At 41.1% G+C, this 27,266-nt stretch overlaps 1 protein-coding gene across 1 annotated transcript in view; it reads left to right on the plus strand.

Moving 5' to 3' along the window:
- The window catches only part of LOC149287212 (rho GTPase-activating protein 21-like), a 44,840-nt gene extending 24,383 nt beyond the window's left edge, over positions 1–20,457 (plus strand). Inside the window, exons 7-25 of the mRNA XM_089493148.1 lie at positions 1,535–1,564; positions 2,829–4,701; positions 8,159–8,317; positions 8,863–8,962; positions 9,378–9,414; positions 10,058–10,180; positions 10,488–10,784; positions 11,613–11,677; positions 11,763–11,911; positions 12,533–12,672; positions 12,766–12,921; positions 13,004–13,082; positions 13,583–13,656; positions 14,384–14,473; positions 14,724–14,849; positions 14,936–14,977; positions 15,408–15,513; positions 18,371–18,402; positions 18,805–20,457. Coding sequence (XP_089349274.1) covers positions 1,535–1,564; positions 2,829–4,701; positions 8,159–8,317; positions 8,863–8,962; positions 9,378–9,414; positions 10,058–10,180; positions 10,488–10,784; positions 11,613–11,677; positions 11,763–11,911; positions 12,533–12,672; positions 12,766–12,921; positions 13,004–13,082; positions 13,583–13,656; positions 14,384–14,473; positions 14,724–14,849; positions 14,936–14,977; positions 15,408–15,513; positions 18,371–18,402; positions 18,805–20,457 — 5,331 coding nt within the window. The remainder of the gene's footprint in view (positions 1–1,534; positions 1,565–2,828; positions 4,702–8,158; positions 8,318–8,862; positions 8,963–9,377; positions 9,415–10,057; positions 10,181–10,487; positions 10,785–11,612; positions 11,678–11,762; positions 11,912–12,532; positions 12,673–12,765; positions 12,922–13,003; positions 13,083–13,582; positions 13,657–14,383; positions 14,474–14,723; positions 14,850–14,935; positions 14,978–15,407; positions 15,514–18,370; positions 18,403–18,804) is intronic.
- Positions 20,458–27,266: the final 6,809 nt, after the last annotated feature.

Genomic DNA, 27,266 nt, shown 5'->3' on the forward strand with positions numbered 1-27,266 from the left:
ATGCCGGGGTCAGGTGAGGTCTGTGCGCGCCTCAATTATATGTTAAATATGACAACCAAAATAAAAAAAAAACAAAAAACTATCCAAGTTTCATAATAAATAGGTAATTACGCCGTATTATCCCAAAGCAAACAAAACTCACTAAGAGAGTTATATGAATAAATTATAAATGAATAGTTGTAAACCGGGATTCTTTGTAAAGAATGTACGTCCACATTTAGAGTAGATGAATGTGCATCTTGTAAGAGATCTTTGCTTGATGCTTTTTTGATTCCTCTTTGTAGCCTCTCTTTTGAACTTGTGCTTTTCTTTGCATATGTACCTTAAATGATTTCTTTTCACTTCTTATCATCCAGCTGTTGATGGGCTATAAATATTATAATCTCCTCTGGGTTACTGGGTGATTTGTGAGCTACCTTTGTGGATATTTTAATCCGCTGACTGCAGTCGCATCACAACTTTTTTTATAAGATTTCTAATCAAGGCTGATTTCTTGAAGCCCTCGGGTCACCCTGTCCCAAGCAGTCACCGCATTGCATCATGCTGGTTCTTTTTGTTCACTGTTTACAGTTGATGTTCTGGGCGCTCTTGGGTCTGATCTGTAGTGTAAGACCATGATCTACATCAACCCTGGCCAGGTTGTCACCGAAAGGACATACTTAGTAGCCTGTTAGACTCGCTTCTCATTCTAGCACCCCAAGCCCAATGTATCCAAAGAGCAGGGTCAATAACTCTTCAGCTCCTTAACTACAACCCCCAGGATCCCCTGCCAGAACGTAATCAGGAGCAGGGCTGCCATCATGGAAGTTGCGTTCCTATAAGGCATACTTCTTTTTACCCTTACGTATTCTGCTCTTCGGAGCCTTATTCACCCCGCCTGACACTTAGGAAGTTAAAGCGCATCCTGCGCAACCTTTCGCTGTCTAAAACCGATGTGTTCAAAAGGCTGCAGATGTCTTCTCGGCATGAAGAGACCCCAGCGAAATTTTTTGGCTGATCGCATGTAATGAAAAGGAAGAGATTTCCTCTGGAGAATCGCTGTGTTTTTCACTGGAATGTAGAGGGAGAGAAGGGGGGGGGGTGCAGCTTGCCGTCAGCTGAGAGCCGATCCTATGGTCAGGGCTGTATGGAAAGCCACACTGTTTGAGATGAATAATAGACCTATTGGTGTCGTCATCCATAAGCTGCGCGGCTGAAAGCCCCGGGGAGAGAGCGTAATTGCTGTAGTGGAAGGAAAGGGTCTGTAGCATAGGACTAGGTTTGCCTACATGTTGCAGAAAGGATGCTCTTAAACACAAGCAAGCCTTCGCCAGATAAGAGGAGTAAACAGTGCGAGAATGTGTGCGGGAGGCAGAGCTGCCACAGGAGGCAATTAGGGGAGACATTCTGCTCTGCCGCCCCTTTCCTTCATTGGTACCTTCCAGAGAAATCAGTAGCGATGTATTTTTAGCCCTGTGTACCCGGCATCAATATGACAACATAATTCACTCTTTCCGTCAATAAGAAGCTCTTACTATGCTTTATTCCCTGCCAGCTGCAGTTTCCAAAGGATGTCACGGCTCTGGTAAGAAACGCACAGGAGCCATTTCTGTCCTCCCTCGATGGAATGTTTCGATTTTTATGTGTCTGCGATGCTGCTTGGTTAACGCCGGACATGTTCTTGTAACGTGTGTTGTGTTCTTTCTAGTTAACGTGTATTTGCATGGGCTGATTGATTTCTGTATAGATTTTTTATATGTTTGGTGTATGCGTGTGTGTGTATACATTATGTATTAAACACACACACACACACACACATACAGACTTTGCAGCAGGGTTAGGAGCCTCGCCCTCCCCTCCACTAGTTTATGGCTGCACTCACAAGCTGCTTTTTATATTTGTATAATCTTCCAAGCGCAAGGCATTAGACAGGCGGCTCTTGTCTGCAGTGAGTATGTTAAGGTCGGAGCAGGAAATGCTGTAATCTGATACCGCACCTGAACTATATAAAAATCCACCAACAGCGCTCGCATGTTTTTTTCCCCTTCCCTCTATGCTGCATTGGCAGCCTCCTACTCTGTCGGCTCCTGCCGGATCTCACGAGTGTACGCTCAGAGTCTTATTTCACATACTTTCGTGAAATGATTTGCCCTCCGCTGCTCGCCTTTTCTCCGTTTTTGTGACGCCCGCGTGTTTAATGCCTTTGCAATGATTGCCGAAGTGCCTTTCGATGCGCAAGGAAATTGGGCGAAACGAGCCAAATTTAGTTTAAGCATTTATTTAAGGAGCCAGGCTTTAAAGCGTAAGGTAAGCTGCAGGCGAACCAGACGGGGGGAAAGTCCTTTGGCTTTGTGGGTGTCCAGCCTTCTAGTGATTTTGACATGCATTTTGGCCGCTGATTTTTAAATATGGCTTGTTTTGTACGTTTGTTGGCATGACGTTTATAATTTTTGCTATGTTCGGCGTTATTGTTGAAACGGTTAAACGCATGTGTGCGGTAGATTTTTTGGTTTTCTTTTTGAGTATATTTGTGTAGGTTCGTATAATTAAAAATGGTTGCTTGTGTTTCAGGCTGTGTATGTATGCCGTGTGTTCTGTTAAGCATGACATATACATTAGTGGTGATTAGTAAGATAAATGTTTGATGTTTAGTATTTGGTAATGTGTGCTTGCAAATGGCTCTTCTTTATTTTTTTTGCATAAATATGTATTTTCTTTCCATCTAAACGTGTGGTAACATCTATATGGAATTAATTACCTCTTCGTTATATAGATTCATTACCCCTGTTTAAGTTTATAAGTGGAAATCGGTGTTTGTGGTCTGACTCTGGTTTAATGTTTCTGTCTAGGCATATTCCCAAGATGCTTACCTGAAAGGAAATGAAGCCTACAGTGGAAATGCACACAATATACCCGAACCTCCTCCCATATGTTATCCCAGAATAAAGCCTACTGCTTCTGCCATGGCTCAGCCCGTTGAAGTTCCTCCTCCAAGCGCGTCGCTAGCCAAGCAACAATCCATCCGACAGGCGCGGACATCGACACCCCAGGACAGAAGCTACAGAGTTGAGATACAAGTGCCTCCGTCACCAACAGATGTGAAATCTAGCACAGCTGTATGCGTCTGCAATGAAGCTGTAAGAACTGTTATTGTGCCTTCTGAGAAGGCTGTAGATTTTTCATCAAATAGAATAAATCTTGGTGGCTCTTTGCACAAGACTGAAGAGGTAAGATATGGACTGGCTGATCCATCTACAGTCAAAGTAAAATCAAAGGCCGGGTCACCGCCTTCCGCCGCTCCAGCGTTAGTGCCGATGGTTCCAGTTGCTTGGCAGACGGAAAGCGGTGGATACATGAGCAAGCCTCCAAGCTGTGGTGGACATGTAGAGGTGTTTGGTGTTAGAACAAATGCTCAAGGGGAACAATCTCCTTCCACTGCGAATCACTGTTCTTCACCGACTTCACAAATAGACTGGAGAAACTATAAAACGTACAAAGAATATATAGAAAGTAGACGCATGCAAATGTACGGAAGCAGAACAATACAGGAAAGGTTGGACAGCCTTCGAGCAGCATCTCAGAACGCAACAGATTACAAATTGCCAAATTGTACTTCGGTACAAGTCAGGAGACGTAGCACTTCCCACGAGAGAGTGCCGCTTTCTGTCCAAATCCGCCAACGAAGTGTTTCACAGGAAAGGTTGGAAGATGCTGTGTTAATGAAAGAATGGCCCAGGAGTGCCTCCCAGGATACTTTGACACAACCTGTGGTTGGCCCTCGGAACCACAGGTCGGAATCTTGGGATTACCTTTCGAGAAAAGGAGATATGGACCATTTTATGCCAGACGTTCATGACGCTAACGGGGACAGAAAGCACAATTACAAATGGACTGGATTTACTGAGCAGGACGACAGACGGGGTATATATGAACGGCCAAGGCAACATGCTTTTAACATGTCTCTTCGATCCCCCAACTACGGCATGACCCCTGCTGCGTACAGTTCAGACGTTAGACGGATAGGTGCTAGAGGATTCACCTCTGCGCATCCACTGCAGAAAGCTCTGCCTGATATGAAAACCAATCAGCCCACAATGAACTTTCAGAAAATGTCTCTTAGGGCTGGACATCCTCGACCTGAGAGATCAAACTTTGCCATCACTAAGACTAATTCTATGAGAAACCCAACAGCGTATGCGCCCAAACCATTTTCTCTTAATGTAAATTTAGAAGGCGGCATCGTGAAAGACCAAAAAGTAACTCATATGTATAAAAGTGCGCCTCTAGGCTTGCACAAATTAACACCGACTGAAAGTACACCTATATCTCAGCGGGAATGTAACATCAAGTCTCCGATCGCCACTTCACCTCTGGTTCCCGCGAAGCCTGAACACCAGGTTACAAATAGCACGCCTACCTCTGAGAACGGAGATGTTCCAAAAATTCAAAGCCCTGAAGCGACTGCCTGTGACTCTGGTTCGGAGCGGAACTCTATGGATTCGGTCATTTTGAGGGAGAAACCTCCTTCTGGCCGTCAGACACCTCAGCCCTTACGACACCCATCTTATATCTTTGCTGTAAACGAGCCGGAAGTTGTGCCCGACGCTACCTGCTGGCTACCAAATGATGCCCGTCGAGAAGTTCATATAAAGAGGATTGAGCAAAAGAAAGCGTCTGGCTCTGGGTCACCTGGTGATTCGTTGGCATCCATTCCTTTTATCGGTAAGTGACCTGACATTTAATGCACAACGTTATTTAATTTGTATGCTTCTACTGGACAAATGTTCTATGTCTGAGCTGCTGCCTGAATAAGTGATAACACAGGAGTATTAGAACTAGTTTAATGCCATTGTGGGCATGTGGTGGTTTCATGTCTCCTCTAGGTTGGAGAGAAGCATCTCTTTTACATCGGTTACGCTCGTGCTATCAGTCCCATGCGCCCAAAGTACCTGCAGGATACCTCGTGGCTAACTTTACGTTTGCGTGTTACAAATTTGTCTCGACAGCCACTTTCGTTAAAACAAATCCCAGCAAGCGCTTCTGTCACCGGCCGACGAGGCAAAGCCAGGTCCCGGATAGCGAGAACTTTGATTTTTAGGCTCTGCATTTTCTAATTTTAAAAGAATTGCCACCTTTTGCACGCATATTTATGTCCGTGTCTGTTATGACTGCGTGTTTGGAGTCTTCCATGGTGTGCTGCTGAAGGTGTCTGGCCAAAACACACAAACTCGGTTGAAAGAAACATTGAACAAAATGGGAGTTCTGCTCAGATTTCAGAAATATTTCTTACATGTTTGACAATTGTGGCCGGTTTCCAGATTTGCTAAAGGCGGTGAGATCAAAGTCCTCAACTGCGGTGTATTAGCCGTTCACCTATTACAGATAAGGAGAATCGCTTCCACTGCTGCAGCTTGCCTCCCCTCGGAATTAATGTGATACGGCTCCTTGTGCAAAGGGTTATTTTAATTTAATGCTTTTCTCTGTTTTATAGTATTTCCCTGTTGTTGGGGTGTGTATACCCATCTTGTTGGGGTGTGTATACCCATCTTGTTGGGGTGTGTATACCCATCTTGACGTTTAAATCTTTTGAGTGTTTTATTTTTGCCTCAACTTTCTAAATGTATTTCTGTGTCCTAGCTTCTCTCTAATGTTACATCCCACAATTTACGGTTCAGGAAACGTGTATGACTATGCAACGTTAAGAGATTTTATTTTTTCCTGGTACTAGTAAATTCTCAAAGCTTTCCTTAAAATAATAATTAATAAATTTGCTTCCGGCAACACCTAGTTGGCAAGTGGCATAAAGCTGTACCCATAGAATCTGACAAGACTTTGTAAAAGCTTGTGTTTTATATGATTAAACCTTCAGTGATAATATCTATATATATATATATATATATATATATAGATATTGATATATATATATAGATATTGATATATATAGATTAAGGATATTTAAATGCATTCATAAGGCCTCAGAATTGTAAAATCTCCTTCCCTTTTAAGTCAACTGCATCGCCATACCATTGGCAAATATTATGGAAAATTATCAAAAACACATTAATTTTGTCGACATTCAAGCCAAGAGCAATGAAATCAAATAGTTTGACACACAGCACTAATTTGCAATTCAAACACTGCTTTGCACTATTATTTAAAAGTGTGGCGTTTATTTGTAAGGTAATATGATAACTTTTGTAGAATATTAATGAAACTCAGCTGATTATCGTTATTAGTCAATTAATGACTCAAAGTAAAGTGCGGTGGGCCTGAACACCAATGTCCCCGAAATTCTAATCGGGTTGTAGAACATATAGTTTGTGTAATGCTTGTCCCAGGGCCCATGTTGAGGAAACGTTAAATAACACCTTGAACTTGGGCTGTGTGCTTCAAGGGATGGAACGCTTTTGTATGAAAAAGTCTAAAGAAACGACAGAAACGGGCAAGAACATCTGACTGGGGGGGGAGATCCAACCTCAACCCAGCCTCTGTATGCTGACATCTTCCATGAATATCCATTCTTATATTGTGTAACTATATCCAGACATCAGATGCATGAAGCGACAGGTTATCTTCTTCCCATGAATTCCACACGTAGCACAAATATCTGCTCCTCTTGATCTCTGATTCAACGAGGAGCCTTGTTTCACAAGCCTTGTTTTTGTCTGCTTCAGCATTTGACTCAGTCTTTTTTTTTTTTTAATTTTTTTTTTTTACCAGACTGTATCGTCACAATGTAGACAATGTCAAGTTGGCAAAATGAGTCATATCCCGTTTGTTTTGTAAAGTAAAACTTTTTGCTTGGCGGAACTTCCTTTCAGCAGTAAGAACGTATAAGGGGTCGGCAGCGATTTAAGGCAAGCGATTCGTTCGGAGATGGCTGGAGTGAAGGTGGAAAGTCGGGAACCGGTTGAGTTGATACACATCTACTCAAGATATATCATCATATAGGCATAGAAACCCTTTGTTTCTTGATTTGTAGAACTTATTATCATTGATAATGAGAGTAAAAGATGTAAATATTGTACCAACCCGTGCACACATCCTCGAAGTATACCGTCCCCACAATACAGACTTAACAGAGCAGCTTCTGATCTATGAAACGGCACAATGAGTCCCTAGCTGTGTCTAGAACAAAAGTCGCTTGTTGGGATTCACGCGGCTTAATGCGCCACTCAGAAGCTTTTGGTCTTCAAGATGACATCGCCTCTCATCCACGGGGAAGGCTAAACGCTGCACCGTTCCCTGTCTCCATGGCATGCTTGGGAATCTTTAGTTGCCTCATGTAATGTTTCAGAGATGACCTCTCTGCTCGCTGATATGTAACATGTATCATGGCCTTGGTGACGGTGCATACTGCTGTATGTTGGACCTGCGCAGACTGCCACGACTTCTATGAGCTCTTGGTAGAAGATGGCATTGGTAGGTTGCCCCTTTTGTGATGGGGTTGGGGGTAACGTTCGGTTTGGAATATTTTGCTCTATTCTGTAGAGTTATTGTGGAGGAGGTGAAAGGTTCACTGACAATGTGCCAACTTCAGATTGTTGAGTAGCAGGGAGGTCGGCGTGGCGTCACTTCTATGTAACAGGATTCTGGTAGTTGGAGTGTTGGCTAGAGAAGGCAGACGTCCATCTCCATTTCTTTGATTCATTCCTTTATGGTTAACGTTATGTCTGCTGCTGATGTAGTTTACTGATCTGAAATTGCGTTTCCACTTTGATTAGAAATGTTCTCCTCAATTTGAGCCCCAAATTTTTCCTGTGGTTGAACTCAAACGACATATGTTTTTTTTTTTAAATGACCTTCGTTCGGTGATATATTTAAGATGATCTCTGACCTATGACGGCAATGTGTTTGAAAAGACCCAGATCTCTCTTTTGTGTGAAATAGTCAACGGACTGGGTGCAGATCCGCCACCTTGCGTCTGTCGCCCTGGATTCATCTCGCCTAAATGTTTTAATATCTCAGAAACAACATTGCACATGGGCTTACATTCTCTTAATTTTAATTCTGTACATTTGTACTAATAAGAAATAACAGCGTGCAATTCCCTGTTATGCGTGTTTTTGCCTTTTTTTTATATTATATAATTAGCAATTTTCTGCTTTGTTGGATGAGGAAATCGGATTACTGCGTAGAAATATCACATGTGTGATTTTCCGGCTTTTTCTCTGTGTAGATGAACCAACGAGCCCCAGTATTGACCATGAAATAGCAAACATTCCTGCCTCTGCCGTGATTTCCATCTACGTGCAGCCGCCCCCCACCATAACCACGGTTCCTCCAAGTCCTACCTCTCCAGGGCCGGTATTGCAGCGCCATCTGTCCCATGATAACGGTGAGTTTTCTCGTGGATTTGATTCCATCTTAGTTTTTGTTTAGAATTTAGTCTTATTTATTTTTTTAATAAAATTATGTATTTTCTGTTCATATCCTCACCGTTTAATTTGGTAAAATGTGTCCTGTGCATTGAAAATTGGATGCCTCATAGGGGTTTATTTACTACATGGTTTACTATGTAGGCGCTATTTTAAATCTCAGAATTTTATTGTATTTATTTTGTACTTTTTCGAGAAGTTTCATTGGCTCTGCGTAATGTATAGTTACAATGCAGAGATTTCTTGAACTCTCTGATATCACTATGCTTTTTTCGTGCGGGAGAAAAATGTCAGATTTGACCCGTTATAATGCATATTGATGTATGGGAGTTGAAACTACAGCTTTCTGGCAGGGTAAATAAACCTCATGGTGCCGGAGTAGTTTATACTATTTTGCTCTTGTCGTCATTATAGCTATCGTTTTGTAAGCAGGATCATGTGATGGCGTGCAAAATGTAACAAAGTTTCCGTTAACGTAACATTAACAATAAGTATTTCGTTTCAGAGTCTATAAGGCCCAGTGTACTAAAGGTGCACTCCAGCTCTAAAACGGAAAGGTCAAAATCTTGTGATGAGGGGCTTGATGATTACAAGGAGGGAGTAAAGTAAGTGACCCGCTAACTTTTTGCATTAGGAACTAGTATTGCAATTAAGTACACCTCTGCGCACAAAAGACCTGTATTAACCAAGGTATTTTCATTAGCAAGGTGAAGTGTATATATAAAAAAAAATACATTGGATATAATTCTTTAACCCCTTAATGACCATTCACGTGCCTGGCAGGTCATGGGGTTAAATGAGCTTTGAAAACGATCAACGCCCAAAATTTTCAGGGGATTCATGTGATCACTCTCCGGATCAATCGCGCTCATCATATTGCTACGTCGGATATGCCCGTTCCCTGCTGAATGCTAAGACAGCCATTGTCACAAAGGGGTTAAAGTCTGAAAAGTTTAGCAGCAGGAAAGTTATAAAGTGGCACTAAAAATCGACTACTGCATGTTTTCCTTCTTCCAGCAGAACCTTGGAGCACGTTTCCAGCCTCAAACGGATCAACGTATGTATTTTTGAAAGTGAATATTTATTTTATTGTTACTGATTAAATTTCATCATTTAACTGAATATCTGAATATGTGCAGGTCTACTACCAAAAATAGATTTTATTAGTTTGTTAAATGCCCAGGTCTAGCAAATAAAATCTCTTGAAGGGTGTTCGAACTGTGATTATAGTTTATATAGGTACGAAAGAAAAATGTTAAACATGCCCTATGTAATATCCAACAACATCAATGATTTGAACCCCCCTCCCATTCATAATGGCTCTTTGGGCAATAAATTGCCTAACAGCGATTACAACCTAAATCACAACTTCCCTGATCCTATCCCTTTGGTGGAAATTTGCCTGGTGTCAACAATCTTTGGCTTGTAAGCACTTTCTGTCAAATACAGCACGATACGTGTTTTCTTTCCCAAATAAAGTCTAAATTAAAAATGTATCCGTCACTAGAAGAATAAAGAGCATATCCCGCAGAATATCGTCACTGTTCCTTTAGGGTCGTTGGAATTAAGGATAAACTGTATCGTTCTGAAATGTATCCTGCGTTAATGTTTTGCAATCGCTCTGTACTCGAAGGTATTTTCTCAAATTGCACAAATTCTGGGGGTTGTTTGGTTTTTTTTAAAAGCTTTATTTCCTTCAGGCCCCGGAGAACGTGCAATCGTCAGACTCTGAATCCAGGAAAGATTCTTCTTCTGATGTCTTCAGTGATTCAAACAAGGAAGGCTATTTGTATTTCAGACAGTTAGTCACCGACAAAGGAAAGGTGTGTACAGTAACCCAATCCAGTTGAATATTTGGAGTCACTTCTAATTGGTGTTCCCAAATCATGAATCTGATGAACGGAGTTCCCCATGAGCTGCCAAAGTTTGTGCCCCGTGGTTCATGGCGGAATGCAGGCCTGGATGTATCTAAAACCCGTTTAGGCTCCTTGCGTGTGGGTCAGTCGTCTTTGTGTCCTTTCATCTTTATCCGATTATGTTCTTTCCCTTAGTCCTTGTTAATTTTCATTTGCTCTGCACTTTGGTGTTTGTAATGTTAAATGTTGTGGTTTTGTTTATTTTCTCCCTCAGCGGGTTGGCGGGAGTATTAGGCCCTGGAAGCAAATGTATGTCGTCTTGCGGAGCTCCTCTCTGTATTTGCACAAAGATAAGAAAGACCAAACCGGCCACTCTTCATCTCAGTCTGAGGAGGAGCAGCCGATAAGCATTAACGGATGTTTGATAGATATATCGTACAGTGAAACCAAGCGCAAGAATGTGTTCCGTCTTACGACGTCCGACCGGGAATGCCTTTTTCAAGCTGAAGACCGAGATGATATGTTGGCGTGGATTAAAGCCATACAGGAGAACTGCAATCTAAACGACGAGGTAGTATGGCTACACGGAGCGCATATAATTCTGTACTTATAGGACAGGATCAGCTCATTAGAAATGTTCCGTGGCACGTCTGTAGGGTGGCATTAAATGTTGATCTTGGTAGCGCCTTGCTCGTTGTTTGCTTCATTTCAGGTCGATGGCACACACAAGTTTTGTCCAGGCCTGTCATGCCATTAGCAGCAAGCAAGCTCATACCTGGCACTAAAAGATTAACTGCAATCATGGATTTACGTGCCCCTAGTTTTCCAGTCCTGATAAGATTTTAGGTTTTAGTGCTGTCTCAAAGCATAATACGGTCAAACGGCCGAATCGTGATGGTCGCTGTTCCACTGGCAAGCTTAAAACCCAATTAGAAATGGTCCTCGTGTCAGGTTTCCATTGTTAGAGCCCCAGAAGGATACCTTCGTATTGTGCGCGAATTTCATAATACTGGGTATTTTTAGCTTGCGCTTCCATAAATGCTGCCCTGGGCGAAATTCCTTCCCTTAATGGAACAAATCATAAGCCCTGGTAATGTTCAGCTTCCCAGGTTAATATATATATAGATATTTTTATCTTAATCTGCAAAATTGTTGTGGTGGGCTATATTCTAAAGTCCTTTGCGTCAATCCATGTTAAATCCCCCGCCGTCGGCATAGTGTGATTTTCCAAAAGAATGTAGCGCTTTTCCTTTGTCTTTAAAAGGGATTTGTCGTCGTCTCTTTAGTTTTCTTAATTTAATTTGGTTAAAGCATCAACCCTGTGTACGTTTTGGGAATCCTGTTGAGTAAAGTCTTTTTGTTTTTTTGTTTTTGTTTGTTTTTTTGTTGTTTTTTTTAGCAAACGGGCCAAGCGAGCAGGGACCTGATTAGCAGGAGGATTAAAGAGTACAACACAATGATGAGGTAAGCATTGTGTATAAGTAAGAGTATTTTTTTTTCACGTTTTTGTTACACGGCTCTATGTGAATAACGCAATTATTCTTAGCAGCTGCTCAAGCAACAAAACGGAGCCTTCCCCCAAAACCCCGCGGCAGAGCCTGAGTATCCGCCAGACGTTCCTCGGTACAAAACCGGAAACAAGGACCCAGAGCCCCCACTCTCCAAAGCAGGAATCGGAACGGAAACTGCTAAACAAAGGTTAGTATGGATAATCTGCAAAGTATCTTCAGCCGCTCAGAGCCCACCCCCGAGCCTGAGATCGCTCCCACAGATTGATTCTCTAGGCAGAAACCGCGATTGCAGAAAAATCTGCAATCGGGGTTTCAGCTGCCACAGGCAGCTTCAGGGAAGGGGGTGGTGTGTTGAATGGGTCCCCACACTTGTGACCACACTGACCCAACACCCCCCTGCTGCCTGATCACTCCATGAGAGCGTCAGTGCAGCGTTAACCCATTCAATGCCGCGATCACGCCACTGAAGGGGTTAATTCCCGTTTTGTAGGGGGCTCTGCTGCTGGTGGTCTGCCTGGAAGCCCAGGCAGACCAGCAACAGCAAAAACGAGCCCCCAGAAGTCCTTTGATCAGTCCTGTAAGACTGATCAGAGAGACTCCTCCCCTACAATCTCCAGTCTATTGGAGATTGTGTCCCAGCTGCCAGAGGCAGCTTCAGGGACAGGGAGACAGGGTTCTTTGGTCTCCACATGACATTACCGTTTGTGTGTTTTTTTGTTTTTTTTTTATTGTTTTTAAGGCAATTAACTTTCCCTATTAAGGGTAACAAAAATATAACATTAATGTAAATCCAATGTTTTATCCTAAGATGACACTAGTCCACCTAAAGACAAAGGCACGTGGAGGAAGGGAATTAGCATCATGCGGAAGACATTTGAGAAGAAACCAACTTGTGGTGGGACCTTTGGTGTGCGACTTGATGATTGTCCACCTGCTCACACAAATAAAGTAAGGAGCGCCACTGACAGTCTGCTCTACTGTTTGATTATAAGGCTCAATTATTATTGCTATTATTGATGGATCTGATCTTTTTCCCCGCAGTACATTCCTTTGATAGTAGACATATGCTGTAAACTAGTCGAAGAAAGAGGACTTGAATACACAGGCATATACCGAGTGCCGGGGAACAACTCGGCCATATCGAACTTGCAGGAGGAGCTCAACAAAGGATTTATTGACATCGACGTCCAAGATGATGTAAGAAAAGACGTTGTTGTAAAATACCTTCGGTCTGCTTTGTTCGTGTTTTTTTTGTAATCAGATTGCTTTCGTTATCTAGAAATGGCGAGACTTGAATGTCATAAGCAGTCTGCTAAAATCTTTCTTCCGGAAACTCCCTGAGCCGCTTTTTACCAACGGTGAGATACCTACAGAATTAATATTTTATTTATTAGACAATTGCCTTTTTACACTTTTCTACTGACTTCTATCAAACGCACAACCTTAAACCATCTATGTATAGTGTGACATTTATTACGTCAAAGAAAAAGAGGACCTTTCCTTTATTTTAAAATAAATTAAATAATTTTAACACGGCTTTCCTTTATTTTAATAATTGACTACAGATTGTACACAAATATTGCAGTCTAGCAGAGAAAACCTTTTATTCTGTTCCTGTTTTTAGGATTAGGATCTTTTTTTCACTTGCTATTTTACATCGACATTTTCCTACATCAAACGTGTACCGATTTATATCCCATTAAATAATTATCTCTATGAGAAGTCAATAAAATGCCACTTTCCGTAAGGAATAGTAAATCCTTACTGCATTAGAGGGCAAAAGATGATTTGAGTAAAATCTGAGTAAGCTGGGTCAAAAATGTGCATGCAGTTACTTGAATATATTGCCATTTTTCAGAGAAGTACAATGATTTCATTGAAGCAAATCGGAAGGAGGACCCTGTAGTAAGACTTAAAACCCTCAAGCAACTGGTAAGTCAATACAGGGATTTTTGGTTCGGTTTTAGTGTGTAAACCTTAAGTAAGTTAATCACTGGGAAGTTAATCACTGGGAAGTTTATGAACATTGTCTTCTGCTCCCATCTGAGATCCTGACCTTTTTTATGTGGGGTTCGATAGAAGGTATCAACTTCACCTGGAGACGCCATGAAACAAATGATGTAAGAGGAGAAACGGTGACATCAGATCTTGTTTATAGCAGGATTGGTGCAGCAAATGCCAGAGGCATCCCCTTCCAGTATAGTCTATGTTGGGGGACGGGGCCTTGCCGTAGTTGTTTGCATATTGATAATGCGTTCAAATCATAAAGGGCCTACGGCACGTCAGCTGGACTGATAAGACTTACTTTCTAATAAACCAACACAGGCTCCCCGGTTACCATCTTAAGATGTAGCCACCGGTCTGATTCCTTACGTGTGTTCAGTAGATCCACAAGAGGTCTCCTGCATTTAAAAATCCTTTATTTGTCTTTTATAAAGCTTATAAAACATAGCAATGGTCTTTACCTATTGTAGGATTGTGAAAATGGGTACCTGTGATGGGTTTGTTTTAGGTAAACTGCGTTTATCCCACACACGTGCTTAAAGCTGTCAAAGATGACTACATTCTATCTGTAGTGTTTGATTGGAACATCTAACTCGTGTTTGTCCGCTTTGTGCTCAGAGCCAATGTCTATTGACGTCTCCACTTTTATTTCCAGATCAAAATTCTCCCCGGTCATCACTATGAAACATTAAAGTTCTTATCTGCACATTTAAAGACCGTGGCAGACCATTCTGAAAAGAACAAGGTAACCTCGATGTAAAACGCAGCCTGAAAGACTACTTGGTGATTAATACAGCATGCGTTAGCTCTGTCTGCATTGTTTCTTTTAATGTATATGACTATATGTATGTATATATTTGTATATAAGAGACCAATTCCTTCCAGCTCTGTCAATAAGCCATTCTAACTTTACCTTTTGGATACGTTTTCCCGCTGCCTGTTCTATCCTCTGTGTCGTTGTAGTAATGTGAATGACGGAGTATTTTATCTTTTAGATGGAGCCGCGGAACTTGGCCATCGTGTTCGGCCCAACTCTTGTCCGCACGTCTGAGGACAATATGACTCATATGGTCACGCATATGCAAGACCAGTACAAGATAGTGGAGACTCTAATTCAACATGTAAGCCTACATTTCTGTAATGTACATCTTTTTCTATAAGGTTTAATAGATTCCCTTTCTCACCCGCGTTCCCTCTGTTTTTGTAGCACGATTGGTTTTTCACAGAAGAAAATGAAGATGATCCAATTGTAAGTATTGGGTTTTTTTGTTTTTTTTTAAGGCATTTGGAAAATAGTTATATATGACATCCCCTTGTTGCTGAATAACAATTAAAATATAAATAAATATTTATATTATATATGTTGGGATATTCATGATGCAAATGAATCTTTTTCTTCTGGGAGCCTGTCTATAAGATTAAATGTCTAGCTTTCCAATCCTGATCTTTAAATAGGTTGAAAACTATTGAATATAACTGAATGAACGATCCTGATGGACAATCTCTGTGGGTTTTCTGAATAAAATGAAAACCACAACGCATACTGTCTTTATTTTCTTTTCAACTTGGAGCATCTATTGATTTCTGCTATAATGGTGGCCTGCCATCTAGATTCCTTACAACACAAGGGATCGTCTTTGTGTAATGGTGTTGAAGGGATCTTTGTGTATTTACTATAGACAACTGTGCAGCAGGACAACACCATTGAATCCCAGCCGGTGCCCAGTATAGACCATCTACTGACCAACATCGGGAGGGCTGGAACGTCTCCTACAGACATATCAGGTAACTCTTGCCTGCACATACAGTGCTAACCAACAGGTCAGCCTACTTAGACTTTTAAGAACTAAATGTTTGTGTCGTGCGGATGTGTTTAAGTCCTGTTTGCAAGAATTGCACTTTACATGTATGCAGGCATGTATATTACTCCTAATGGCTGTAAGTGTTACATGCAATCTGATACTCTGATGTGGCGCTTAACACTTTTTGTATTTCAGATGTTGTATATTTCATATTGTTTGGTTTTGTGGCTGTCCTAAAGGCGTTAATGTCGGTTTTTATATGTTTTATGATTGAATATTGTATTCTGTATGTGCTACACTTTTTTACTTCCTTGATCTTGTTTATTTCCCCCTTGTTTTAAACCCAGCAGAGTTTATCTGTTAAATAGTTACTTTTTTCACAGAGATACATACTGCTGTTGCCTACAACACTTTACTATCGTGTAAAAAAAACTTTTTTTAAAATATTTTGTATATAGATGGTCCTTTGCATGCGTTTACTTTTGCTATGTGTGCAGGTTACGCTATATGCTGAATATAAAAGTATGAATATTGCCTAAATAACATGAATACAACAGTAAGCATGCGCTTTATAGTTAGAAGACAAAATATAAGTCATTTATGACTCGTATTTACTGAACAGGCTGCACAGAGAGCTCATAACATGAGCACAGAAATGGATCCAGTCGGGGTGTAAATGTTTTCTAGTCCCTCTGGTGTTTGTGCAAGTAAAACAGAGAGGGCACTTTGTCCTAAAACAGAGAAGCCCTAGGAGCAATTGTCAGACGTCCAGTTGACTTACCTGTTTTTTTCATATTTAGCTTTAACATCTCCGCAATAAATTCATTCTTATATTAAATATGAATTAAGTAGACGAGTAACCTAGTAAGAGTTGAAATGATTTGACAGGTCTATACACGCAAATACATTTGGACTGGTAAAATGTGTTGTCTGCAGCTGCAGGTCATCATGAACCCTGGAGGTGGCACCTGGTGCCAAAGTTTGACTACGGTAGACCAAGGTGGCCAAAAATTACATCTCTATTATCTCTATGTAGAGCTTGGAAGAGAGAGAGGGGATGTGACATAAAGGGATTTATCAGGAGAGATGAGTGAGGGAATTAAACACTGTCTTACTATAGTGTTTGTGAACTTTAAATCAAATAAATCACATCTGTAGTCGGACAAGTACTGTGAGACCTAATCCAGAACACACGTGACGGCCTTTGCTTTCTGTACATGTTTGGCCGTTGTGATAAATAAGGATTTTCCCAATTCCCAGGCTCCATACAGACCTACCAACAATATATTCAGGTATCAAAAAGATATTTCAAACATTTTGTTGCCTGTTATGCCATATTGTTTTTAGCACAGATGAAGACTTGTTTATATTTAGGTCTGTACTACGTCTGCCGTTTTTTGCCTATGGGGTTAGGATGACTTAACCTTTTGCTCTTACTAGAAAGTATATTTCGTGTACTAAAGTTCAGTTTTCCCTTTTTTTCTCCTTTGTTTTCAATTGCCACCTTTTTCTTGGCTAAGTACTAGTATCTCAGGCTTTCTTGGCAAATACCCCCCTATCTGCTGTTGCTGTAACCTAGCATGCCATGCTCTACAACATTTATCCCTTTTATCACAAGCCTTTGTTTTAAGTTCAAAGGGTGTTGCTTTCTACCTCTGCTCTATTTACTCAAACAACATTTATACTGATGTTGAAACAGGTGAAATGGGAGGAGTCTATCATACAGTGATGTCACTAGTGGACGCTATGATGTCAGTGGTGGACAGCTGGAACTGTAGGAAGAAGGATGACTGCTGTCCACATTGTAGCTGCCTTGTCTGCAGAAACCCCCGTTTTTTCTAAATGTATTTTTTTAAAAGAAAAAGGAAAAAAAAAAAAAAGGAAAAAAAACCATTGCACTGTAAATTTACTGTTCAGCGTACCTTAAACAGATCAATGCTACTTTCTTAAAGTTTTTCTGCCGTTTCTTGTTATTTCTGAAGCAGACCCTGAGGAGAGATAGCATGGTATGGTCTTTTAGTTTTTGTGGTCATATAAGCATTAGCCATGTGTCTCTAAGGGGTGTGGCATGGGGCTTAGCGCTTGCGTGAAAAAGAATAAAATCTATCATTTTCGAAATTTGACTACCAGAGGCTACTGCTGGCCCCCTACTGCCCTCTTTACACCCGTCCAGCCTCAGTCTCCTTCCCTTGTACCAACGTTTTTGGTGTTCATTCTCCATTCCATAAAAGCGCCAGCACAGGTTGATCGGAACAAAACCCGCCAAATTATTGGAATGTGACGCTTCCTGCGGAAATAAAGTCCCTTCCTGCCACTCAGCAGCGAAACGTCCACATCGACTTTATAATCCACAACCAAATTGGAAGTTTTTGTTCTTTTATATATTTTTTTCATTACATAGGGTGAATTAGATTAGTAGATTAGGAGTATGTTTTTTTGTTTGTTTTTTTTTTCTTCTGTTTTGGGTCAGTAAGTAGAAACACACAGGGTTTCCAAATAAGGATTAGCGCGTGTGAGAGGTCTTTAAAACTCAGTATGTGTTTTTTTATTTTTTTTATTTTAAAGGCCAGGGTTCCCTGCCATCCCTCTCATTGAGCTGGTTCTGCCTACAATTCACAGCATCTTTTCATAGCGGTGGCTTTCTGTGGTGCGGCTTGCATCTTTGTGAGCTATTACTATCCCTTTTTGTTTTGTCGGTTTTTTTTTTTTGCTCTTTATACATTTTATGTGCTTGTCCTTTCCATGAAACCTAGCATTATTTGTTGCCATATTTGTGTAATCTTTCTTCCAGAATTAACTGGTTTTTGGTTTTTTTCCCCCCCATTTTTAACTCTTCACAGATTCCGCTACTAGTGACTCGGCAAAATCTAAGGTATGCTATGCAGTGTGTTCTATATAATTTAATGGTGAAATTGTCTTGCCACAAGGGCTTATTTTCCCACTAGGCATGTGCTTTAGATCATGTGGGTAGCAAAAAAGCGAGAGGTGATAGAATGATCACCTGGTCATGTAACTGCCAATGTCTGTCAAGTTCTAGCCATTTTATGCCCATGTTTTTCTGACAAAGCTTATCATTTAAAGAGTCTGCGGCACCTTTGGGTCCTTGTTCCAAGAATGTTAATAAACATTTAGATGAGTTGCGATTCCAATTTGGAGATGGTTCTGTATAGATTTGTGAAGTAGTATAGAGTATTAAAAGGGTGGCAAGATAACAAATGGCTCTGGTATGCTTTCTATGTTTGAAACCCGCTATAATACATTGTTTTTCGTACAGGGTTCTTGGGGATCTGGAAAAGATCAGTATAGCAGGGAGCTGCTAGTTTCCTCCATCTTCGCTGCAGCCAGTCGCAAGCGAAAGAAGCATAAAGATAAGCCGCAGCCTAGCAGTTCCGAAGATGAGCTGGATAATGTGTTTTGCAAAAAGGACCTCTCTCCTGCGGAGTTTCGCAAATCAGACGGTGGTAAAAGCGAAACTGAAAAAGATGGCAAGGTGATTACAAAATCCAAAGGATTGGCATTAAAAGAGGTTGAAGATATTAATAAGACTGAACCAAGCGTGTGTAAGGGCTACCAGCTGAGAAAAGAGAGCACCCCCTCCGACGAACCCAATTGTCTTCCAAAAGACATAAAGTCTCCGGCCACGGGTCAATGGCTAAATGTTCCATCATACGAGAAGAAAACGCCTGCATCAAAAACAAACTTCCATGTGGAAGAGAGCATGTCTGACTCTGGAACGATACTTAGCGCGTCATCCCAGTCCTCTGGTCATAGGTCGAAACATAAAGTAACAAGTCCCGAAATGAAAGGTAGTGATTTTTTAACAGCAGATAAAGCGTCCATTACCTCGGATTACTCTACAACATCATCAACGGTATATGGGACGGGACTGGACCCAAACCTTATCAGCCCCGAGGTTCAATCTGTAGCGGAAAGCAAGGGCGATGAAGCAGATGATGAGCAAAGCGAATTGGTCAGCGAAGGTAGACCCATGGAGACGGACAGCGAAAGTGATTTCCCCATCTTTGCTTCAAGCGCCGCGTTTGATAGACAACAGCGGGCAAAAGCAGAAGAGATGCCAAAGGGCAGTCGGAGGAACTCGGAAGGAAGTGCTGGTTGTACAGAAGGCAGTTCAACGCCAAGGCTGGAGTGTCGGCGACTCAGCTCACACAAACTTATTGAATGTGACACTTTGTCAAGAAAAAAATCCGTACGAAAAAAGACAGACAGTGAATGTTCAGCAGAAGGAGCTGCGGAAATTATGGAAATGTCTAATGTGGCAGAGGCAACAAATAAAGCTAGATATATCGGCAATCTGGACCTGCAAGTAAAAAGCGAATCTGAAAATCAGGAACTTGCCTGGAGACTCAAAATTACAGACAGGTTGAAACTGAGACTCAAGGCATCTGCAGATGACATGTTTGGAATAGGCAGTCAAAACGCACATAACACCACAGAAAATCGGAAGAAGAAAAACATTAGGCGGAGACACACACTGGGTGGACAAAGAGACTTTGCTCAGATAAGCATCTTGAACGCCTGGAAAATCCATGAACCAGGTAATGAGAAAGAAGCAGAACTTTCAGCCGTAGATCGGTTGAAGCCAAAGTGCCCATCGCAGGACCTTTCTATCTCGGAATGGCTCGCGCGGGAACGTCTACGTTCGGAACTCAACTCTGGGGAACCTGACGATCAGGTTTCTAAGAACACTAACTTAAATCCAACATCTTCATCACAAGCAAATATAGCAAGTTCAAGCGGAGCAGCCGAAAACTCCTCCGATGCAATCGCTAACCCTCCTGATGATCAATTAAATGGGGAGAGCTACCAGAGTAAGAACAAGAACAACTTTAGCCCGGCTGTGGATGCCCACCCCCATAAACTGTCTGGTACCCATGTCGTTAGATCTCGATTCTACCAGTATCTTTAAACGCAAGTGACAACGGCGTTTGAATAGACTCTAGTTCTTCTCCAGTGTATATTGTTCTGTGCCTTTTTTACATTTTATTTTATTCGCAGCCTGAGTGTGGGCTGGATTCATTCATGAGCTCTGTGGAAAGTCTTTGCAGAGCTTTGCTGCGGCCGGAAAAACTTCATACAAACCGAATTAATTTGAGTTGTAAGAACTTTGTAATCGGAACAAATGAATTGCTTACAGATTGTGTAAATATTAGTGACTGGTGCTGGCCATGTCGTTAGCTGACATTTACACATAACAAATGTTCTTTTTGATTTTAGTCACTAAGAGAAAGTGCCTCATGAATTCATCTTTTTTTTTTTTCTTTTTTTTGATAGGGTGCCATATTTTTACATGTTAATTGGAGAAACTTACTGTGAACAAATATAGCATATTTTACCAGTGACCAGTTTTGCATATTTTAACAGGTGGATTAAGAGCTTCCATTCGTTACGCATTCCAGTTCAGTCTCCGACTTTTATATACGAACTTTTAATACAGTTTGAGTTTTATGTGACTTGAATTTTTAATCTTTCTGTAAGATACAGTAACAAAAATGTATATATTACATGTGTATCTTTTCTTCAGATACCAAGATTTGATATAAATGTTGTAAGATAGGCATGTAGATAGTGAATCCTGGATGGAACTGGTTTCTTTTATTGAAAAGAATATAAATGTGCATGAATCCCTACTATGCCCTTGTATCATGCCTGTGTGCATACCCACTTAAACACTGGAAATAAAATTGTTTTGGTGATTTTTTTTTTTTTTTTTTTTTTAAAAGGTTTATTTAAAAAGATACAAAATGGTTCATCACACAATATTGTATAGCAGCTGTAAGGTTTTATAAGGCCAAATTAATTTAAGAAAGCACAAGATATCTGGGCAAGGCAGCGACATGCGGACCACCGAATAAGTCTCAACTTGTCAAGCCTTTTTTGCGTTTAATAAAAGACTGAATTATACAGGTAAATGTGTAAAAAGAATAAAATAAATAAATGTCCAGCTGATTATAAGCATAAATTAGATGCTGAATGGAATAACGTACTGGTCTCTCGTCTGTGTAGTTCTCTGGTTCTTAAATAAACTTTATTTTATACATAACGCATGGCAGTGATTCCTGGGAATAAAGTGGGCTGGTATGTCGGTGATGTATCCAGTACTGTGCAAAGTAAACACTATTATACATGCTACCGTTCAAAAGTTTGGTGTCACTTAGCTGTTTTCATGGAAAACAAGGAATTTTCTAGCTGTAACATAATTGCAATTTTTTTTTCTTACCATCAATTAGCCTTTTAAACATAAACTTTGATCAGGGCCTCTGTACACCTATGAAGATACTCCATTAAAAATCTGCCTTTTCCAGCTACAATAGTCATTTACAACATTAACCCCGTCTGCGCTGTATTTCTGATCAATGTTATTTGAATGGAGGATATTTGCTTTACTTTAAAAACGACCCCAAACTTATGAATGGTATCGAATGCGTGTGTGTATGTACCATAGTTCACCATCAGCCAAGTACGTGTTCTACTCAAGCTATTCGGGCATTATAATTGGTGTGAACGGATATTGAGGCGAGTAACCAACGCGGACCTTGTTTTCTGGGTTTACTAAAGCCGGTCCCCATGAGTAGCTGACATGACCTCTGAGTTGTGTGACGGTATTAAGGAGCACAACTTATTGCGTAGTTTGTTAGTGTAGCCAGAATTAACATGCAAATACTTTATTGCAAATTGGGGTCACAGATAAAGCAGCCGACTCGGATGTTGTACAAAATCACCCATTCTCTTTAATGCCTCTAAAGTGCCGTAGGGTTGGACAGTAATGCACCTTTTGTGGATAAAGTACATTCCTCATGTCATAGCCGTAGATCCCCTACCTCTCTATGGCTTTGGCTGAAAAGAAGAAGTCAAAACAAATCTAATCTTCACTTTAACGTAGTTGGCTTTAGTTTTAAGTCTTCTGATCTCCGGTCTATCTGTGCTTCACAGGGACACGCTGCTAAGACACGGGAATGTAATCTACACGCTGGCATCTATCTATATAATAAGACTGACTTCAATAACTAGAATAAAAAAAGGTGGTTCATGCACTTTGTGATAAAATAAGAAATGTGTATTAATTAACCTTTTGTTAGGTTACTTTATTGGGTCTAGAATCTCCCTCCACGTGAGATTTTAAAGAGATCATAAACAAAAGAGAAAAGAAATGGGTTAACAGGCACTTTGAAGGATCTTGTTCATGTCTTCACATGTCAATAGAATCTTCCGCCATTCACTCCACTGAGTAAAAGTGGAGTTACAATCTCTCTGCCACTGCTTAATAAAATGGGGTGCTTCGCTAGTATTTGCAGATAGTAGTAAGCGGTAAATGTGTGACAGGGCTTGAGGGGGTGTCTTTCTCCGCACACAGACCCTCAAACAGAGTAAAATCCTACCATAAGACGTGTTTCTTTGTGATAGCCGTAAGGTAATGCTTAATCTTATAATGACATAATTGAATAGAGAAAGTGGACATGCGCACACACACTCTCACACTCTCACTTTCTAGTATGTCTAAGATCTGGGGCTGTCCAGAACCTGAAATGTTATCCAACAACTCATAATGTGAACATTGTGCGATGTTGGTCGCAAGATGGTGCTCCTTCCTATCCTTGAATCCTTATGAATGGCTGCCTGAGCCTGCGTTGTCCTTCAGGGCTCTTGATAATTACAGTATCTACTGAGTTTATTCCCATGTATGTAATGCATTTTAGATGCCAATTTTTCTGCCCTAACCCATTTCTTATTCCAAAGTGTTACAAACTATTTTCTACGGGCCGAGACTAGACTCCGGGTATTGGGTGCGGAGCCGAATCCTGAGGTGTATGGGTGTGGAGCCGAATCCTGAGGTGTATGGGTGCATGATCGCTTCGCATTGTGGTGTAGGTGTGAAACCAGGGCAGAGCCTTTGCTTGTGTACTTGTTCTGAGTATGTGACTAGGAACTGTAATCTTCTGTATGTGTGTATTTTAGCATGCGGCATGCAGGTTCGACCATCGGAACAATCCCGCCTGGGATCTGTGAGGAGGATACCCAATGCATTTAAAAACATGATGAATCATGAAAGAAATGTTTCTCCTGCCAGATCTCGGCCCAAAGAAAAAAACCCACCTCATGATGCATCATAATGCTCTACAATGTGGGCCGTAGGCCGGGGTCACGTGACCTCACATTCTCATCCATTTCCCTCTCAGGTGTGGATTTAATAAGCCCTCGGGGGGGTAAGAACAACACATTTAAGCCCAACAGGGTTTGTGTTTCCGGACATCTGATGTATAATATAGAGGGATTTTCATTGCCCTCCATCAAGGTGTGTATAACTGTAGGTGCTTCCCCCCCCCCTTTCCTTCCCGCCTGACACATGTACCCCATAAGCGGTCCCCACTCAGCCTATTTTAACCGCACGTCACACCGCTGTCCATATTTATAATTATTCCAGAAAGATACATTGCGACATCCCAAACTCTCCACAGGAAATAAAAAAACTTTTCCCTATAACTCCCGATTTGTAAACTGCAAAAAGAACCCACACGATGGGCCTTTTTGTGCGACGCTTCCAGCAGCGCCATTATACGGACCTCAGAACGGGACTGGAAAAATTCTGTCATCGATCCCCCTCTTCGTTTTTTGTGCTTTGTTTTTTTAAACTCTCAATTTAAATGGGGTAATCCCAGATTCTCAGGAAATTCTTGTGCTTTTAAACATATATATGTGGTCAGCCTTTTTTTACCGACAGGTTGAAGGGGAATCCTCTTTGATAGCCGAGTCTCACCTAGTGAAGCGCTTCTGTGACCACTTACTGGACCCATAGTTTGTTCTATAGTAGTCGTCATACAAATTTGCTTTAAATAATATTGTGTATGTCCATCTCTTTATCATTTTAAATGACGTTACATTTGGAGCTATTACAATAAGCGAGAATCCAAAATTAATAACAAACACATTTTAAGAAATACTGATTTATCAGAAAAAGAGCAGCCTGCTCACACAAGCTTAAGTGATTGGGGGAGAATGACTTGGTTGTGATGAGAGTAATGTGGAGAAGTCGGCGGCGGGTGCAGGTGGCATCGTAGGGTTTATGTTATCACTAATGGCATTTTATTTTAAAATGGTGGGTAAGAGCAGAGACATTGGAAGGTAATGGTTCCAATTGGTGGGATGCTTGGGACAGAGGAGGAGGTTAAGTGGAAAATTGGGTTATAAATGATAGAAATAAGTGTGTTTTTTGTACCGTTCTAAGATTTAATGTGGCAGATAGCACCATCTAGTGGCGAACACCGATTCTGACAAACTTCTTTCTGTCTGGCCAATCTATATTTAGACCTTTACCATCACCTTTGCCGTGTGTATATATAACATAGAATTTGATGAAAGCTATGAACAATTCGGCCCATATAGTCTGCCCATTATTTCTAATAATCATAACTGGAAACACTCCAGGGTTGACCCAGAAGCACTTTTTCCGGATCTACACTCAAATACTCCAGGGAGCAGGGACTTGACAAGGCTCTCTCACCGCCCATTTCCCCTTTAAATGGGGTTGTTTCCCGCAATGTCAGCAGGTTGTCCTAGTCTGGGAAGGCTCAGACGTTCTCAGGTATGCTAATAACGTCCACCATCAGAGGTAAAAATAAATCCGGTTTTGTAGGGAATTATAAAGTCTAGAGTTACAGAGGGCTTTCAGCTCGTTATTTTGGGGTTATATCTGTGCTATGAAAACTATATCTCTAGTAATTGCTAATATTTTCCGCCAAGTGTCACGAGTGGGGCAATTGCCCCAGGCGGCACTTTTGAAGAGGCGGCACTTTGCCGAGTGGTTTTCGCTTATCAAGTTTTCAGTACCCGCTCTGCGCCCCTCTCTCTTCTCTGCGAGCCCTTTAGCTAGGTCTCGGTGCCGGCTTGTAATGCTGAGTGCCGAAATGTGACGTTCCAGCGCTCAGCAGTAAAGCAGCGCGCACCGCAGCAGAGCAGGGAGAATCACGCCGCAGCACTGCTGAAAGGTAAGTGAAGTACAAAGGGGGGGGGCATTTCAAACTTTGCCCCAGACGGCATTATGTCTTGGGCCGGCCCTGCTTACAACAGGAACTCATTTGTGTCACGCTGTATAACTTTGCTAAATTATTTAACCCCTTAAGGACAATGGGCAGTCCCTAAACCCATTGAAAACAATGCATTTTGAGCCCGTACATGTACGGGCTTTGTCATTAAGGGGTTAAAAGCTTCCCCCAGCTGACTCATCAACATCTAGTGCAGCACCGAGTGCAGGGTACTGGATAAACTCACAGAATTTCTTGGTGCACATTTCCAGTCTTCACTACTCTGCAAACACCCATGGTTGGGGGGCCTGTGGTTATAACCTTCCAAAGTCATAGTACTGGACAAGAAAATATATGTTTAACATATATGTAGTTATCGATATACTCATCATGGAGGCTGCTGAGGTAGTCCTTCTCTGGGCTTCTTCTTTGTGGTGAGCACTAGGATACGATGAACTACAAAGATACAGCAGAGGTCTACCTAGTAGTATAACTGGGTCGGTTTCAGGAGCGATCTCTTAAACCAGACCATAAGGGGTGCACAAGAATCAGCCAATAGGCTTCTGCCCCTGTCTTTGCCAGTTTATATATGATTGCGCCAACGGCTGTCCTTTGCTAGGTATGACTTCCAAATAATGTGTCCTTGGACCAAAATCTTTCCTTAGTTGGGAAAGAATCAAAAAGAACCCTAACGACCTAAAGCTCTTGTAGTGATTTGCTTCATCTTCTAATAAAGAATCAGAGAACCAAATGTTTTACGAAAAAGCAGAGCCAATGATCATTGCAATGTCCCACAGGACGCCGAAACAATATTAAGTACTAAAAATACATACGCAGAACTTTCCTTTTTATTTCCAAAAAAGTGATCTGCTTATTATAAGTATTTATTACATTAGTTATACAAATTCATTCATTTACAAAATCTGTGCAACAGGATTCCAGCGTTCCTTCCCACATGGCTGATACTGAAAAGCAGGCATTTTAATGGTAATGATAGACAGCATGTTTACTTAAGCAGAAATACAAAGTATGTGTTATATACACATGGGTTACAGGGCACTTCAGAAGAAAGAAACGCTTCTCTAGATCACCCCGCACGCCCAATTTTACTCATTAAAACCCATATCCGGGGATCACAGGCAGTAGCTCTGAAAAATAAAAACTGATAAATATGTACTGGCAGTGCACAGGGTGCCAGTTGATGTATTGTCCTAAACATGTGTCATCCTGATCTACCCCATACATGTTTAGGGTAACCTACATACTTTATGTATCAAAATATATTGGCAAAAAAGTCATTAAAAGCAACAATGGCATATTGCTGTGAAAAATAGAATTCTGTAATGAACGCTTGTGTTGAAAAAAGGAAAGAAAATAGCCATTTATTTTTCTCTTTTAAACCACACACTAGCATTTAAGTTTTTCTGTTTGCAGATTGCACAATGAAAAATATTTTATACAAAATAATGTCTTCTCATCCTTATCCTAATTTCCTTATCCGCAGGCGCCTTACATTTCTCACAGGTGCAAACAGAGTATATGAATATGTACAATCACACATACTATTACAACAGCTGATTGGGATCTGAATGTTGGATAAATGCACGCATTGGACATCAAGATTTAATATATATTGCAGAAAGTGGCACTTCGTTGATGATACTTTTGTAGCAGACATCGCAAACAGCCGCCGCGTTTT

This window comes from Sceloporus occidentalis, unplaced genomic scaffold (genome assembly GCF_023333645.1).
Source record: "Sceloporus occidentalis isolate IW3139 unplaced genomic scaffold, rSceOcc1.0.p SCAF_63, whole genome shotgun sequence".
In the NCBI taxonomy this organism is placed as follows: Eukaryota; Metazoa; Chordata; class Lepidosauria; order Squamata; family Phrynosomatidae; genus Sceloporus; species Sceloporus occidentalis.